Source organism: Penicillium canescens (assembly GCF_028828765.1).
Source record: "Penicillium canescens strain IBT 15451 chromosome Unknown utg000004l_segment0_segment0, whole genome shotgun sequence".
NCBI classification, from domain to species: Eukaryota; Fungi; Ascomycota; class Eurotiomycetes; order Eurotiales; family Aspergillaceae; genus Penicillium; species Penicillium canescens.
In genome coordinates, this window is record NW_026703966.1 from 4530692 (window position 1) to 4547138 (window position 16447).

The 16447-nt window shown below is 49.9% G+C and overlaps 5 protein-coding genes across 5 annotated transcripts; 2 read left to right on the forward strand and 3 right to left on the reverse strand.

The window, feature by feature from the left end:
* Nucleotides 1–2128: 2128 nt before the first annotated feature.
* On the reverse strand, nt 2129–4543 carry N7446_007082 (putative MFS phospholipid transporter (Git1)). Its single transcript, XM_058515828.1, has 6 exons — nt 4162–4543; nt 3480–4078; nt 3410–3428; nt 3044–3354; nt 2702–2972; nt 2129–2649 (listed from the first exon to the last, which is right to left on the reverse strand). Exons 1-6 carry the CDS (start codon nt 4327–4329, stop codon nt 2530–2532), a joined length of 1488 nt encoding a protein of 495 aa, XP_058373006.1. The 5' UTR covers nt 4330–4543; the 3' UTR covers nt 2129–2529.
* A 559-nt stretch (nt 4544–5102) lies between these two features.
* On the reverse strand, nt 5103–6211 carry N7446_007083 (uncharacterized protein; the record flags this gene model as incomplete). Its single annotated transcript, XM_058515829.1, has 2 exons — nt 5103–5569; nt 6151–6211. 2 exons carry the CDS (start codon nt 6209–6211, stop codon nt 5103–5105), a joined length of 528 nt encoding a protein of 175 aa, XP_058373007.1.
* A 1431-nt stretch (nt 6212–7642) lies between these two features.
* On the forward strand, nt 7643–9236 carry N7446_007084 (proteasome regulatory particle lid subunit RPN7; the record flags this gene model as incomplete). The annotated part of the gene is made up of 3 exons (XM_058515830.1): nt 7643–8107; nt 8169–8995; nt 9044–9236. 3 exons carry the CDS (start codon nt 7643–7645, stop codon nt 9234–9236), a joined length of 1485 nt encoding a protein of 494 aa, XP_058373008.1.
* A 445-nt stretch (nt 9237–9681) lies between these two features.
* N7446_007085 (putative alanine aminotransferase) lies at nt 9682–11883 on the forward strand. The gene is made up of 3 exons (XM_058515831.1): nt 9682–9814; nt 10005–11257; nt 11319–11883. Exons 1-3 carry the CDS (start codon nt 9694–9696, stop codon nt 11571–11573), a joined length of 1629 nt encoding a protein of 542 aa, XP_058373009.1. The 5' UTR covers nt 9682–9693; the 3' UTR covers nt 11574–11883.
* A 2040-nt stretch (nt 11884–13923) lies between these two features.
* On the reverse strand, nt 13924–15490 carry N7446_007086 (copper fist DNA-binding domain-containing protein; the record flags this gene model as incomplete). Its single annotated transcript, XM_058515832.1, has 2 exons — nt 13924–15365; nt 15415–15490. The coding sequence occupies 2 exons, from the start codon at nt 15488–15490 to the stop codon at nt 13924–13926; spliced, it is 1518 nt and encodes a 505-aa protein (XP_058373010.1).
* Nucleotides 15491–16447: the final 957 nt, after the last annotated feature.

Sequence of the window (16447 nt, forward strand, 5' to 3'; positions counted from 1 at the left end):
TAATACCAGCAGAGGAAGCAAACAATTGGAACGATGAAGATCGCTCCCAGGTGGGCAGTTTTTGTGCCCGGTAAAGGACAGACCGAAGAGCATTGCCGTCGAAACCAGCCCAAGGATGTAGCAGAAGATAATAAAGAGAATGCGCTTTCCTTCTCCCCATCTTGTCGACGGCGTAATACTGACGATCACCATCGTGACAGCCATAATAATCGCAGGCGGGACATTAAGCAATACAGCCTGACAAGTGGAATATCCAAAATTTTAATAACAATCCCATAAAAGTCGTCTGCAAAGGCATTCGTCATATTATGAGCAAAATAGCAAAATCCAACAGCCAAATCCGCCCATCCCACAACGCCTCCATAACCTGATCTTTCTTCATATGCGTATTCTTCGGTCTTATTACTGCTCAACCGGTGCATTACAATGTACCGTTCCCGCTCTGTCAAGAAACTCGCCGTCAAAGGTGAAGCAGGAAGTAGCCAACATAAACTGATACCAAAGAGGACAGTGAACATTCATTGGTACGAGAACATCCCGCCCACGTTTATGTAGGGGTTGCCCAGAAGAGGACATCGGACGGTCCGCCGCTCGACTTCTGGGCTTGGTTCATTGCCGTTTGCGGTTTATGAGCGCGGGTAGAGGAAGTGTGGGATATCTATATCTGATTTGGGTGACCGGGATGGGTACCTTAGTGTTGGTGAGAGGTGTTGAGGTTGGTGCTTGGATTGGGAATTATTCAAGGGCTGCGTTGGGGCCTGTTGGGGATGGGGTTGCTCTGCCTCAGGGGTGGAGGTACGGGGATGGACGTGGGTCAAGGTGTAAGGAGATTATCCTTGGGAATACGAATGTCGAGGTGTTGATGATCCTTGATGCTATCCCTGGGAATATTCCACAAGAGAAGTTTGGGGAGATGATTGATATTGCTTTTCCTGATGAGCAGGTTCGGAACGAGTTCCGTACGGCTTTTGGGATTAGTACCAAAGTCCAGTCGTTTGAGAATATCGTGATGTTGTTCGGCTCTTACTTGGTTCGACCATGTTTCAATACCCTAGAATCGGAATTGCAAAGGCAACACTTGGATCTGAGTACTGGGCGGGATGTTTATCTCTATCATTCGAGGAGACATCGCCGTTTGCTAGTCCCACGGGGTTTGTTGTATCATGATTTGTGTGCTTTGCTTACTTGAACCAGTTGGAGGGGTTGTCTGAAGATCTGAAGACGTTGTTAGAGGCGGCGAGGGCCTTTGCTGCCTTTGATTATGGGGAGAAGCCTTGGGAGGCTTTGGGGGAGGCTAGGAGATTTATGCGGTGGGGTCCTCGGGTGTTTCGGGAATGCATGATTCTGAGTGATCAGACTAGGGAATATAAGCATATTCAGTGGATGGATGGTCATTTCGAGTATTCTGTTGAGGTGACATAGTCTCGGAATTTGGGAGGGAATGCAGTAGTAGAGAAGGAACCTTGAGAGGCGCGTCGAGATCGTGTCGAGGTAGATTGATTAGATTAAAGTATTTGACTTGTTTGCTACCCCGGATTTCCTATTTGAGCTGACGTGGTAATTTGGTGACGTTTTCCAATTATTAGGAGGGAGGAAATTCAGTCGCTGACGTAAAAACACGTCTTGGTGGTTTGAAGACGCGTCAAGTAAACCTTAATCCATTTAAACTATTTGGCTTGTTTGCTACCCCGTATTTCCTATTTGGGGACGTGTCAATTTGGCGACGTTTTCCAATTATTAGGAGGGAGGAAATTCAGTCGCTGACGTAAAAACGCGTCCTGGTGGTTTGAAGACGCGTCGAGTAAACCTTAATTCATTTAAACTATTCGACTTGTTTGCTACCCCGGATTTCTCCTGTCAGGACATGCAGTCTGCCTGATATCGGACCGATGCCTCATGTCTCAGGCCTCATGCAGTCCTCCGGCCTGCCCGCAGTTCGTCCTAGGGCTTCCCGTCTTGGTAGTCCTAGTTTCTCCATCTTTCTCTCTCATTTCCAGACCTATTAAGGGTTCTATTCCTCGAAACTTCGCAGTAGAGATCAAAAAGACGTTGTTTGACACTCTGGAGTATGAGGATATCTGATATCTATGATGTTCAAGATGAGTGAGCACTACAGGCAACCTCGAAAGTCAGATTAGAAATTGCTTATGCATTAAGGTTTTGATTATTTCTCAACGGGGAGATTCAGCTCGATCACACACCAAGAGACAATTACATATCCCGCGAAATCGCACCACCGAACTAGATCACCAGCAGATCTGCTCCGTCAATGCCCGCGCTAGTTACATGAATCTCGAGTCTCATAAAGTTATCAACCATGTCGCAGGGGCAGAGGAACAAGTCGCACGGGCCAGTATTGTCGCTGTCGCATCAATCGTGCCATGGCGTTTCAAAGAATTACTGATCATATTGGCGCATGGGGTATTATGACTCTGGGAATTGGTGGTGATAAAGCTGCAGGCTGCAGAGCAAGAGCCCATCTGGGCAAGCAAGAGTGTGGTGCGATGGGGCTGCTTCAGAGTAAAGCGATTACTCCTGTTCCGGGATGGCGCTCTGGCGGTTGTGGTTGCGGTTACCCATCGTGGTGGTGTCGTAACCGTTTGCCTCGAGGTAGTCGCGGAATTTGGAATCTTCGTAAGTAATTGTGTCCTAGTTGGTGATTAGCGTCTGGGTGAGATCATCCTTCTGTGCTAAGTCATACCTGGTTAATCTGCGGGACCATGAAAATGGCCAGGAAAGCGGCCAGGAGGCACAGGGAGCTGGAGACGAAGAAGGGATCCTGGCCGGCGCGGATTTCGTTGGGGGCATTCTTTTGAACGATTGGGATCACATAGGTGCCCACGAATGCTCCAACCTTGCCGATGGCAGCTGCGTAAGAGTAGTATTGGCCACGGATGGCAGTTGCACTGGTCTTAGCTGCAATTAGACCGATGTTGTCGCCGGGTCCCATTTCACCGAGAGCAGAGAAGATTCTGATATCGATTAGTTAGTATTGGCGGTAGTTTTAATGAGAGAATCCTGTCAAAGTTCTCGAAAGACTTACCCGAAAACAACAACAAAAGCGGCAACGTTGGCCTTGGTAGCAAGCCATTTGTAGCATCCGGCCATGATGAATCCGACGATTCCCTGGAGACCAACGCCAAGAGCGAGGGTATAGCGAGGACCAATCCAGTCACTCATAAAAGCACCGAGGGCGGAACCGGGAATATAGAAAACATTGACCACGGTAGCCCAGCCAAAGCTCTTCCACAATGGGGCGTCGTCGCCGAGAATGATGTCAACCCACTTGGAAGAGTAGATTGAGAAACTGTAAGCTGAAAAGTCATAAAGGAACCAGATGATAGAGACGACAGTCTGTTGAGCTAGGTTAGTGCCTGTGCATTTCAAAGTCCGACATAAGTCCACATACCAGGCGCTTCCAGTAGAACCTAGAAAGAGGTTAGCGAAAATCTCACGTCTTCGCCACTCGTGGAACTTACTTGATGATCAACCAAATAGGGAATTTGTGCATGCGCTCCCGGTTAAACTCCTCCGGTTCGTTCATCTTCAGTCGAAGATACATGAGACTCATAGGTGGAATAACACCCAGTCCCAAAGCGACACGCCAGCAAGCACGCAGATGGTCTTCGGTGAAGATCAAAACCAAGATCATAGAGACCAAAGAAGCAATGACGAAACCGGCATCAATCTGGAAGTTGGTAAACATGATAAACCAGCGGTTGCGATGACCATGCTTTAACTCTCCGGTATTCTCAGCAGCACCGACCGATCCAGCAGGATACTCGCCGCCAATACCCACACCGAGGAAGAAGCGATAAGCAGTCAGAGCAGCGAACATGCCTCCAATGTTACCGCCAGCACCATAAGACCCTGCTCCGAGAGCAGCAAAGATGAACAGGATGATAGTAGAAATCATCAGTGACCACTTGCGCGACCAGTGGTCACTGGTGTAGCCGAAGCCCAACATACCGACCACGGTACCGGCAAAAACGATCGAGGAGACATTCTGCGCCGCAGTGGAATTAGTGTAGGCATCTCCATAGAGCTTTCCCAGCATGGTGCCGACTGGACCGATGATCTAAATCAGGGCATGTCAATAATGGCGCATCCCACGTGTATGTCGGACAGCATTGTTGTGGTACAACGCGGAGGAATACTCACCTGGTTCAGATACCCATCGGAGAAAAGACCAGCACCGCAGGCAATCGTTGGCCAACTGCGCTCCCAGCGACCCTTTGCGATATCCTCGAGGGGTGGCAGCTCCACGGGCTCCTCTTTGAGGGGATCAGGTCCTTTCTCGGCCATTTGCTTGGACTCGGTTGCGCTCATGTTTGCGGACGAATCTGAGGCCGGCGGGTTTGCGCTTTACGATCTTCACGATTGGACCTCAGCAGAATTGTGGAGGTGAGAAATTGAGGGGAAGCCTGCAGCGGGCACGAGACCGTTTGCGGTATTGTATTAGCTGGTCACGATGACGGGAGTCGGGTGTGAGGAAGAAGATACGAGAGAAGAAATAGGTTTGAACCCCGGAGAGATAAAAAAGACATGAAAAAAAATTTAGGGGAAATCAAAATTGCCTGGTTCGAAATCCAAAGCGGGAGGTAGCATCACTAAGGTACCTGCTTGGTACCTATCACAGAGTGCGGAGGCCGCGTCTAACCAAGTATCGGACCGTAGTGGCAACCGGCCCCCGAGCTTTATCACCCTAAGCTTTAGCCCAAACTACCGGTATCCGCCATGTATAGGCCAATAACGTTCGTTCATTTGATAAGATTTGTTTCCCTGCAGGGCTAGCCAATCGTTGCATTCGGCCACTCCGAGGTGAACGATGCGCTATCGGAATATAGTTAATATAAAAGCCAAAAGAGTACACGCAAGCCATCTCTACGGCTTGCCGTTAAATGACATGGGAGGAAAAACCTCGGAAGGAATGAGCGTATGTTTTCAGAGCACGTGCCCGCCCTAAGTGGGCTCCCGTTATTTGGAGTGAATTCTGCCTGCCTTTTTTGACTTGCAATTTAGTGTCGCTTTTTTGTAGAATTGAGAGAGGGTATTATCTGAGTAAAATACATGTCAGTACAGGTCGTCCCCTTGAAACTCTTTTAAACGAAATGCAGAACAGTCAATAGCTTGAGAGCTTGCGATGGCTTAAAACCACTTTTGAAGTCGCCGTTAAGGTGCATCTTTCCATAGAAAGAGTCAACAGGACTCGGATCTTTAGCGACACAAAGAGGAGTCTCGAATTGAGGAAGCCACCACTCTACAAGTTCACGGTTTTCTTTGAAAGTAGCAAACTCTGTAAGAGGGGTGTAAGGATCATCCCACACACTTCCAGTCTGTCCCTTCAAATCCTTCCGCGAGAGGTAGCTACCGTTGTCAGTGAACTGTTGCTGACATTCGTCACCGAGAAACCAGCTCATGAACCGCTTGGAGCTCTCCGGCCGAGGGTTGGTAGCAAATATGGCAGCAGTTTGAGGCCACAACATGCGAGTATCATCCACCGGATTGTTAGCGATATTGTCGGCGCTGATCAAGTTCGTGAAGCACAGAACGCGAGAGGTGTCCTTCTCTGCCACATAGTTTGCAGGCTCGCCTCTTCCACGAACCCACTTCACGTTTTGCTTCTGGAGACCCTCGAATCACTCCCAGCCGTATTTTTCGGTGATCACTGAGAACAAGTAGGTTATCGCGTCATCGACGTTAGGCTGGAGGAGGACGAGTTTGTTTTCCAGAAGGGGTCCAAAAGTTCGTCGTATATCGAAGGGAGATCGGAAGCCTTGAGTGATTCGTTGTTGTAGGGAAAGCTGCCGAATTGGCCTATTTTATTGCATGGCTCGTCGGTAATGTGTTCAATAACGACCTGGGCAGTCATGTAGGTTCCAAGGAAAGCGCCTTCGGGATCCTTAATCTAGGAGTAGACATCTTCCCATTTAAGATGCTTGTAGGGAAGAAGTCTTCCCCCCGCTTCCAGTGGTCATAGCGTTCAGGGTTTCAGAGCAGCAATATCAGCACCACCACGCTGGAATTGGCGATTGACACGACTATCATGGTATTTCGAAACATCCAGTCAGGTCGAGCTTTATATCGGGGAAACGAGCTTTCCACGCAGCAATAACTGGGTCTCCTTGGAAGAAAGAAACAGAAACATACCATCTCCATCCCAGAGAACGATCAGTTCACCGGTTTCATTCTTTGCTGCAGCATATTTCATCAATTGTGTGATTTTCCAAGGCCAAGTCCTGACCTGGATAACTATTGATTCTATTGATTCTGGGGAGAATTGCACCGGAGGCAAGGCCAACAAGACCCAGACTCTCAACGAAAGCGCTCAATGGTGCCATGACGCTGATAATTGAAGAGAAGCGGATGAATATGAAAAAGCAGAGATGAACTACTTAACATTATATAGATCTACTGTTGTATGGCGTGAGACAAGCCACAGAACCGTTCCGTAGCGTTGTTCAACCTCCATTATCAAGCAGGGTGGGTCCAACGGAATCGACATGATTTACTCTAACCTTCTTCGGGGACAATCTGTTGAAAAGGACAGTCTGGTAAGACTTGGAAGAGTGTGTCAGGGATTTGTCAGGCTTACGATGTCTTGATTTACTTCTTGGCTACCTTCTTTGGGCGAATTTTCCGTCTCCTGGTCCCGAAATCGGGTCGTTGGTAAGTTCAGGCGCGTTCGGGCAACCCACCTTGGTATAGTAGTGGAAGGCACTTGGATACCGTGCTGTATTTTAGTCCAAATTTACGTTTCTTGGAGGTCAGTGGTCCTACTTGCCATTGGTAAGCCTCTTTCACATCTAACCCAGAACTCCTGCAAAGTCCATTCCCATATTCTCTTGCTAACAACTTCAAAGAGGGTCAGAATCAATTGTTTCATCTGTATTGGAAGGCTTGAAGATGCTGCTAGGTTTATTATCTAAAAATATCACACATTGCCTTGCTTCAAGAGGTTAAGGCAAACATTGATGGCAGCTTGACGGAAAATTAGAGTAGATATACCAGGCTACGATACAATGCAAGACCTGTGCTGACTGTTATGTGGTAGTATTAGTATTCCCATCAGAGAGCTCTAAGCTTTCTTCCTGTTAAGTGTTTCTGGCGTGGATCATACGAACAGAATAGTGACTTAGGACTTAGTGTCCGGAAGGAATTGAACCCTATGCGCCGTGGCACGTTCAAATGGGCTCAAGCCACAAAACTCAGTCTTTGAATTACATTCTGGATGATCCACAGAATTGTGCAAACCAGACAAATTAGAGAAGTTACAAGTCAATAAGAATATTGCTTGCTCAGCAATTGACCTTCAATTCCACCAGAGAATGGGAGCACGTGACAAATCAGGTTTTGAAAAAAAAAAAAAAAAAAAAAAAAAAAATGCAGAATTACAATTGCAAGCGTAAAGAGAAGACATGTTTCATTGAAACGGAAGGAAGATAACGCCAAAGCTGTAGAGGCTTGGTTTATACCGAGAACCAAGAAGGAGGCCCGGCCCGGAACAACATTTCGCCAGCTGAGCTCGGGCTACGGTGATGCACCTGGCTTGCTCATCATCACCTCTCTCCTCCCTCTATCCTTTTGAATCTCTTTATTGCTTGTAATCCTTTTCCTAGTATCTCCAGTCCCCGTCGCTATCATGGGGTCTGATCCGCAATACATCAAATTCCCCAACCTCTCCCTCGCCCAAGATGTCTTCAACCTCTCCAATCCGGCCTGCGCGCCAGCCATCCAGCAAACATCATTGAAGAAGCTTCAAGATGTCATCACCGAGCAAAAGATGGCGCCGCTTTATCGGCATCTGGCTCACCCCACCGAGGGCATCCTGAACAACGCCGGCGAAGGCGTAACACAGCACCCGCAAAACGCAGGTACCTCAACGAAGCCGCTCCTCACCTCCAACATGCTTGCGTCTCGCAAAACACCGCAAAAGTTTGATTTCCCCTGGGATGAGAAGCTTTACCAGTCTTTATTGGAGGATAACAAGAAAGAATTGGAGAGCTTCCAGAAGGAGGAAGATGACGCAGAGGAAGCTGCTGGTGAGACTGAAGTACAGGCCGCGCGCGGGAAGCGAGCTGAGTTCTGGGCTCGCGTAGGAGATAAGGTGAGATTATTTATTATTGTTTTGCTCATATTGAAGTTTATTGACGCTGGTTTCTTAATAGGACAAAGCTATCGAATCGCACGAGGCCCTCCTCGAAAAGACCGGTTTCCTTGGTACCAAGATCGACTTGGTGCTTGCTATGCTCCGCATCGGACTCTTTTTCGGGGATCTTCTGTTTGTGAACAAGACTATCGAACGGGCAGAGACCCTGGTCGAGAGCGGTGGAGACTGGGATCGCAGAAACCGCCTCAAGGCATACAAGGGATTGCACTTGCTCACCATCCGCTCTTACAGCCTTGCCGCGCCTCTCCTTCTCGACAGTCTGTCTACCTTCACAAGCTACGAACTGTGCAGCTACTCTTCGTTGGTGATCTATTCCGTGCTTGCAGGATCATTGTCCCTCAAACGAGTGGACTTCAAGGCGAAGGTGGTGGATGCACCCGAGATTAAAGCCATTCTTGGCGCTGGGGAGGAGCAGCTGGCCGCACTGAGCGGAGAGATTTCCTCAGGTCCCGGTGCTCGAGAGGAAGAGATGAAGGATGCTACAGTGTCGCGATCTACACCCGCCGGTGCCACTACCGCCGTCAACTTGACCTCATTTGCAACTGGTTCTAGTGCCCCAGTAGACACTGAAGTCCCCGTTGATTTCTCGCCACTGGCAAACCTGGTGAACAGTCTTTACAATGGCAACTACCGGTCGTTCTTCGTGGCATTGGCAGCCGTTGAGGACCAATTCTTGACCCAAGACAGGTACTTGCACGAGCACCGGGCCTGGTTCGTTCGTGAGATGCGTCTCCGCGCCTACCAGCAGCTCCTGCAGAGCTACCGAGTGGTGGGACTGAGCGGCATGGCCAGCGACTTCGGTGTGACCGTAGACTACCTGGACCGGTATGTATTTCTCACCTCGACCCACCGCATCTGCTAACAATATTTCAGGGACCTTGCTCGATTCATTTCCAACAACCGCATTGCCTGCACCATCGACCGTGTCAACGGAATCATCGAGACAAATCGACCAGACGACAAGAACAAGCAGTATGCTGATGTGGTGAAGCACGGTGACTCCCTCATCACTAAGATTCAGAAGTACGGCCAAGCCGTGCGTCTGCGTGGAAGTGAGCGAAGCTGAATTGATACACGGGAAGCATGAGCCGTGACTAGCCTATGATTACGTACCTGAATGGAGAATCTGCGCCCTAGAATCAAACCATTTCCCCATGATATCACTTGACTAAAATAAATCGTTCGGTCCCCGCATCGGGCGGCGCCGGAAAATGGGCCGGGCAATCGCCAGACTTTCCGAGGGAAAATGATCGTCGGAGGCTGATCCGAGGTGTTTTCACGCATGTTACCATTATACATCTTAGGTTCTAACATTCACCGGGTTCCCGTTCAAATCGGTAGAGGCGCTGTAACCGCTGTAAGCCCAGTAGAGACTCGGTGAAGCTTTGATATCTTCTTATCGTCCGGGCTGTGGGGAAAAGCGCTGAGTCAACTCACTCACCGCCCAATGGCCGCGGCCCTGGATTTTTTCCTTCTTCCCGTCAACACAGGGGTTGTCAGAATATCGTGTAATTGATTCGAACATGTCCTGGTCAATTAAGATTGCATCCTGTGCGCGGGCAGCTCCGCTGCGGGCGCTGACCCGGCCGAATGGTCTCCTACATCGCCCGGCAGCCCATGCGGGGTGCCTCTCCGCTTGGTCAGGTACGTGGAATGATCTCGGCTTTATATAGTGTGATCTTCGCAGTGTTGCTCTCCACGTCATTATATTGCCTGATTACTCTTGTTCACCCATCTCGTTCTCGTGGTTTCATACCACTGTTCTCGCCAACCCAACATCGGGAACAACAATCGCGCTATTTTGAACTTCACTAACAGCCTCGGGTCAATTAAGAGCCCACCATGACTCAGACTACCGTCTCCTATACCGCCAAGCGCACCCTTTCGGCCTTCCAGACCTCCAAGTGTCTGAGTGTCGACAACATCAACCCCTCTGTCCGGGAAGCCAAGTACGCCGTGCGGGGTGAACTCGCTGTCAAGGCTGAGGATTACCGCCAGCGCCTCAACGACGGCGACAAGTCGCTGCCCTTCGAAAGTGTGATTTTCGCCAACATCGGTAACCCTCAGCAACTCGACCAGAAGCCTATCACTTTCTTCCGCCAGGTGCTAAGTCTCGTCGAGAACCCATTGTTGTTGGAGAACCCCGAGGTCCTCAAGACCTCGTTCGGATACAAGCAGGATGTTATTGAGCGTGCCCAGACCCTGCTCGCCAATGTGCAGAGCGTCGGTGCTTACAGTCACAGCCAGGGTGCTCCTGGTATCCGGAACAGCGTTGCCAAGTTCATTGAGAACCGTGACGGCTTCCCTGCCAACCCCCAGGACCTGTTCCTGACTGCCGGTGCCTCTTCCGGTGTCAGCACTCTCCTGAGCGTCATCTGCAACAACGAAAGTGCCGGTGTCTTGGTCCCTATCCCTCAATACCCGCTCTACACCGCAACCCTCTCCCTGCTGAACGCGCGCTGCGTGCCTTATCTCCTCGAGGAGGAGAAGGCCTGGGGCACCGACGTCACCGCGATCCTCAAGTCCATTGAGGAGGCCAAGGCCGCCGCAATTGACGTGCGCGCTGTCGTGGTCATCAACCCCGGCAACCCAACCGGAGCCTCCCTGAGCGCCGACGACATCAAGAAAGTCCTTGACGTCGCCGCCGAGGAGAGCCTGGTCGTGATCGCCGACGAGGTCTACCAGACCAACGTCTTCAAGGGCGAATTCGTCTCCTTCAAGAAGCGCCTGCGCCAGCTGCAGAAGGAAGAGCCCGGCAAGTACGACGACGTCGAGCTGGTCTCGCTGCACAGTATCTCCAAGGGTATGGTCGGCGAGTGTGGCCACCGCGGTGGTTACTTCGAGCTCGTCGGCTTCGACCCTCTGGTCCAGGAGCAGATCTACAAGCTCGTCAGCATTGGCCTGTGCCCGCCGGTTGTCGCACAATGCCTGCTCGAGTGCATGGTCAACCCTCCCGTCCAGGGCGAGCCCAGCTACGAGCTCTACCAGAAGGAGTACTCTGGTATCGCGGAGGGTCTGCACAAGCGCGCTCTCTCCTTGTACAACGCCTTCCAGCGCATGGAGGGTGTCGAGGTCCAGGAGCCCCAGGTATGCTTACATATGCCCTATTCCCCATCTCTAGTATAACACATCCGCTAACTCTTTCTAGGGTGCTATGTACCTCTTCCCCACAATCAACCTCCCAGCCAAGGCCATCGAAGCCGCCAAGGCCGAGAACCGCGCCGCAGACGAATTCTACTGCCTGGCCCTCCTCGACGCCACAGGTGTCTGCGTCGTCCCCGGCTCTGGATTCGGTCAGAAGGAGAACACCCTTCACTTCCGCACGACCTTCCTTGCCCCCGGCACCGACTGGGTTGAGCGCATTGTTCAGTTCCACTCAGAGTTCATGAACAAGTACCGCTGAACGTACAATATAAAAGTGACATATATGCATGAACCACCTCCTATCGCTGTATATTCTATGCATGGGCCGTGAACTGCCCGCATCCATTTATACGATATGAGTCTGGTGCTCTACGATGCTATGTTTTGGATCTAGATCTGGATTTGGTTCGTTCGGGATACCTTATAGACTACTTACTCTATTGGACTTGCCAATTTATTATCTAAATGTTTCTTTTCCGTGCGCATTTGGAGCTTTGCATGGTTTTCCGGTTTATATGTATTGGCCGCGAGGCTTACCTGTATGTTCGTTGTGTCTGTATAAGATTGCATACTGGTTGACCATTCACAAATGCATTTTCCTCCTTCGCGCCCAAATATATATCTTGATTCTCCCGTCTTGGTTTGGCAACGTATAGGTGAAATGACTATCCTAGAAAGAACAGAAATATGATAGTGGACGCATCACGCGTACCCACTATGCACTTAGTCTGGGGAAATATTCCCCAGACCCCCCAAACCCATTTCACTCAAACTCTTCTCCAGTATTAACATCAAACCCATATATCCGTACACATCCCCAACAGTCCAACCTCCAAAATGCGAACCACAACACAAGACAGAACCGGCCAAGTTCGAAGAATCGCATACATCGAGGGACACGGCAACCAGCCACCTGTTCCCCAGTCTACATGGATCAGTCTACATGGATCAGTCTACATGGATCAGTCTACATGGATCAGTCTACATGGATCAGTCTACATGGATCAGTCTACATGGATCAGTCTACATGGATCAGTCTACATGGATCAGTCTACATGGATAGTACATGTAGCCATAAGTCAACAATAGATCCCAAGGTCTCAATATACAATGACATGCAATATAGAATCTACCCCGACAATATCTCTTCTCTATCTCCAGAGGTAACACGAGACGTATATAAAAAGAAGCGGTGAACAACTAGAACCCAGGAACCAAAAACAAAACACAAACCGGCACGAAACAACCGAGAAAAATTCCCATCCAACCACTCCTTAGGTACGGGGTATGCAAGGACTCACCAAACTCAGCTCAGCCCGGTCCTACTACACACCCATCACCATCCACCGCCAGATCGTACATGTACATACGTAGCACAACTCAATCGCACAGCATACATCTACAGCATACATAGCCCAGTCACAGCGACTGATACAGATATCCACACACCCGTCTCACAATACAAGCCTCGACATGCATGTTCTTGGCTAATGCTTAGCTATCCCGCGTGGTCTCCCTCGCAGGGGTGTCCTTGTTTATAGATACTTATACTTTCGTATTGTACATGTGCGTGAGTGGATATGTTACATTGATGGACTGTGCATTGCATGTAGGGTATTGTTTAGTTACGTATGCTTACTTTACACTAGGACATACAGTAGTATATGGGTCGGTGCAGTTTCTACTATTCTGGTCTCTATCCTTTGGTGATTGAATTGTGGATATAGTATGTTAGTGTTAGTTGTAGGATGGGATGGGCGTGCGGGTTGGATGGTATAGTATGCCCATTTAAGATATTCATTCCATACAATATGAAAACTATTAATCGAGATTTACAATCCTTTAAGCCTTGAAACAAGACGTAATTAGACATACGGTGAAGCTGGGTGACGAAATGTAAGATTGAAGTTCCAGCTGCGAACGTGTCGGTCTGCCGAAGAGCTGAATGTGGCATGGTGTGAGGTGTACCAGTATCCCGGTCTCACCGCTAGATCCGATCCCATTTTTGGAATGGTTTACTCGATCGATTATGATTTATGATTTCTCATTGGTAGGTTGTTAGAAGGGGAATAATATATAGTTTATTTAGTATTGATTTCTTGGTATGTCCATGTCCATGTTCATGCTGATATGGTCATGCTTATTTATTTGCTGGGTTTTGTCAATGTCTATGGGGTACATGAGATTTACATCCCCTACATGTAAGCCGAAACATGGACCGCACTGCATTGCATCTGGGTATCATTGCCCGGAGGCGACTGTATTGAAAGTACCGAGTCATTGTACAGGGATAAAACAAACGAAAAGGTCTATACAACAGCAAAACACACCAAAGGTATGCACAGCAAGGAAAAGGCCAAAGCCAAAGAGTGTACAGGCACACACAAGTGTCCAAATCGCAAACCCCTCTAGATTGAATGGCTATCAAAGAAGGAATCTAGACTGGCTAATGGAACAAGACAAAGGCATTTATCATCATCTCTCATCAGGGTCATGAAGACGGTGTGGAGGAGGTGGTGAGTGCGAACAGCAAGCCCCGAGACATAGGAAGTGAAGAGAAGAAAGCAAGGTAAGGTAAGAAGAGGGAGTTTGTACCACCCGGTCTCTTTTTACTGCGCCCAGGACTGTTGGAAGAAGTTGTCATCCATGGGCGGGGTTGAGTCGGCGTCGAAGAGACCGTTGGGCCAGATAGGGACGGAGTCTGGCGGCGAGGGAATCGTCATCGGGGCTGTAGTCATGGGCTTATATTCCGGGGCCTGCGACATGGCGTAGAGGTCCTGCGAGGGTACCGGTTTTGTGTCCATGTTGGCTTGCAGCTGGTGCTCGAGCGCTGCGGTGGACTCATTGGCTGACTTGAGGAAGTCGTCGATGTTGATCGAATCCAGGTCATTGGATGAGAGAAGGCGGGTCTGGGGCAGACCGACCAATGAGGATGCAGAGCTGAGGCGCATATGGTCCATGTCTGAGGCTTCGCTGACGCTGTGCAGATCATGCATATCATTGCCGGTATGACCTAACCCTGGAAGCGGTCCAAACTCGTCGGCCTCGGAGATCTCCCCTGATGAGGACGGTGGTGGGAGACCAGATGGGTATGTGTAATCGAAGCTGGCGTATGACGGGGCTTGTGTGCTGGTTGAGGCAGGGACATCGGAGTACAGAGGGAAGCTCGACCAGTCGACAGACGGAGCACCCATACCGGCAGACCCTAGAGGCATATCGGAATCTGGAGAGGTGAAGTAGCATTCTCGGTACGGTTCTTGGAAGGCCATGCATGTAACCGGAGAATTAGTGCTCGTGGTCGGAAAGGAGGAGAAGGTGGAGACGTCGAGGGGAGGAACACTGGTGATAATCTGATCCAGAGGATATTTGTCCATCGCAGAAGGAGTAGAGGTCGGGTTTGACGTTCCATCCTTGGGTCGATCTAATGGCGGGAACGCAGGGGTGGCGAACTTGTCGAATAACTGGTCGAGAGGAACGGGTTGCACGTCGTCATCTCCCGAGGCTGGCGCGCTGTTGGGAGAGCCCTTTTGCGATGTTTGTTGCGATTGCGGGTGTTCAGACAGGGCCAGAGGCTCCTTTATAAAGGCCGACTGGCCTAACGGCAAATGATCCACAGACCGACGGGGTAAATCGGTCGGGTGATGGATAGTATGTGATCGTGGAATCGTATAAGGCAATCCACATTTGTGGGCCATGTCATTATGTTTATGGGCGGGTTTATGGTGGCCGTCGCGGAATATCGTCAGGGTCGACTCGGACTTGGTCGAGGTCAGAGGAGGTTTCCGCGCGGTTTCAACTGGAAGCGGTGGAGAGAAGGGAAGACCGGTCTCAGGCACGGTATCGAGGTGTTCCTTTTTGAGCGCACAGGTGCATCGCTGGCCATGGGAACAGCCACAGCGGCCATGGGTATCATGGGGGTCGGAGTCGCTCTTCTTCTTTTTGTCGCCGCATTCACATTTGATGTGAGTTGTCCGAGACTTGCGTAGGCCGCGGCAGTGAGTACATTGAGAGACTGGGCGGCCTTTTTTATTGATGTGGGTCAAAGGGCGGTCTAATGGAGGTTAGAAGTGACCAGATGGAGGATCGCATGATCAACGTACCACTATGGTGACAGCTGCTGACGCGGTGACCCCGGACGCAAGCTTCACAAGCCCACTTCTCACCTTCGATGAGCATCGCTGCGGGTGCTACTGTGAAGTACACATGCGATGACCGAGAGAAATAGGGTATCAAGAAAACAGGCCGGTCGGAGTAGACCGGGGGGAAATCAAGCCGTCAAGGCGATGGCTTCTAGAGCCGAACAGAAAGGGTATATGAAAGGTCCCAATGCGAGGTTCACAGAACGCCAACAAACAGCGAACTGCCAAAAAGAAGCGAAATCCAAAGGGTATCAGGCGGGATTGGAGAGAGGGGAGAGTCGGAGAGTAAAGAGTAGAGAGGGGGACCAAGCCTACGCACCGTTTGGCGCCGGCCGTTAGACAGGACACCAAGTACCGGTAGTGGCGGCCAAAGTAGAAAGCGTTCAATATAAGGAGTCGTCGAACACCCTATGGAGGAGAGAAAGAGAAGATGGGAAGGGGCCGTTAATAATGGGGGAGGATTTTCGTAGCGGCTGAGGTGGCTGTGGCAGACCGTAGCGGTACCTGACCTGTACGGTAATTTACTCCAGGTTTCCACAGTCCTGTCCTGTCCATTAGGTTAGGGTAAAGGGTTAAGTTACGAAGTAAGTTAATCTCTATTTTCGCTTTCACTTTTATTTTTATAATAAACTTTTCGACTCTTTATGCCCAAACCGGCAGCCCTAACCCCAACGCATTATCCAGTCAGACTACATTACTTACACCCCTCTAAGTCACTTAATATTGTCCCTAGAACTGTTGAGTAAAGTTGGCGAACCCATCCCCACCGATCTCGCTAGCAAAATCTGGGGCCGCACATCCCGGCCTTGACACCTAAATTGTACGTAAGACTATGAATGTGTGATCGCCACAAGTTACCATTACATGTAAGTTTCAAACCCTGTCTAGCGCCCTCGATCCAGGTACCAAAAGAACTTTCCATAATCCCTGTAGGGCACAATACTAGCATAATCACTCAAGAGACTGAATTCAGTCTATATACCGGATGGGTGTA

What these genes read in the sequence shown, in the direction of transcription:
- N7446_007082 (XM_058515828.1), bottom strand. Translation starts at nt 4,329, where the DNA reads ATGAGCGCAACCGAGTCCAAGCAAATGGCCGAGAAAGGACCTGATCCC. An exon ending in CCGATGGGTATCTGAACCAG is followed by an intron (nt 4,079 to 4,161) that starts GTGAGTATTCCT and finishes GCCCTGATTTAG; the next exon opens with ATCATCGGTCCAGTCGGCAC. An exon ending in GCTTTTGTTGTTGTTTTCGG is followed by an intron (nt 2,973 to 3,043) that starts GTAAGTCTTTCG and finishes AATCGATATCAG; the next exon opens with AATCTTCTCTGCTCTCGGTG.
- N7446_007085 (XM_058515831.1), top strand. Translation starts at nt 9,694, where the DNA reads ATGTCCTGGTCAATTAAGATTGCATCCTGTGCGCGGGCAGCTCCGCTG. An exon ending in GTGCCTCTCCGCTTGGTCAG is followed by an intron (nt 9,815 to 10,004) that starts GTACGTGGAATG and finishes GGGTCAATTAAG; the next exon opens with AGCCCACCATGACTCAGACT. An exon ending in TCGAGGTCCAGGAGCCCCAG is followed by an intron (nt 11,258 to 11,318) that starts GTATGCTTACAT and finishes AACTCTTTCTAG; the next exon opens with GGTGCTATGTACCTCTTCCC.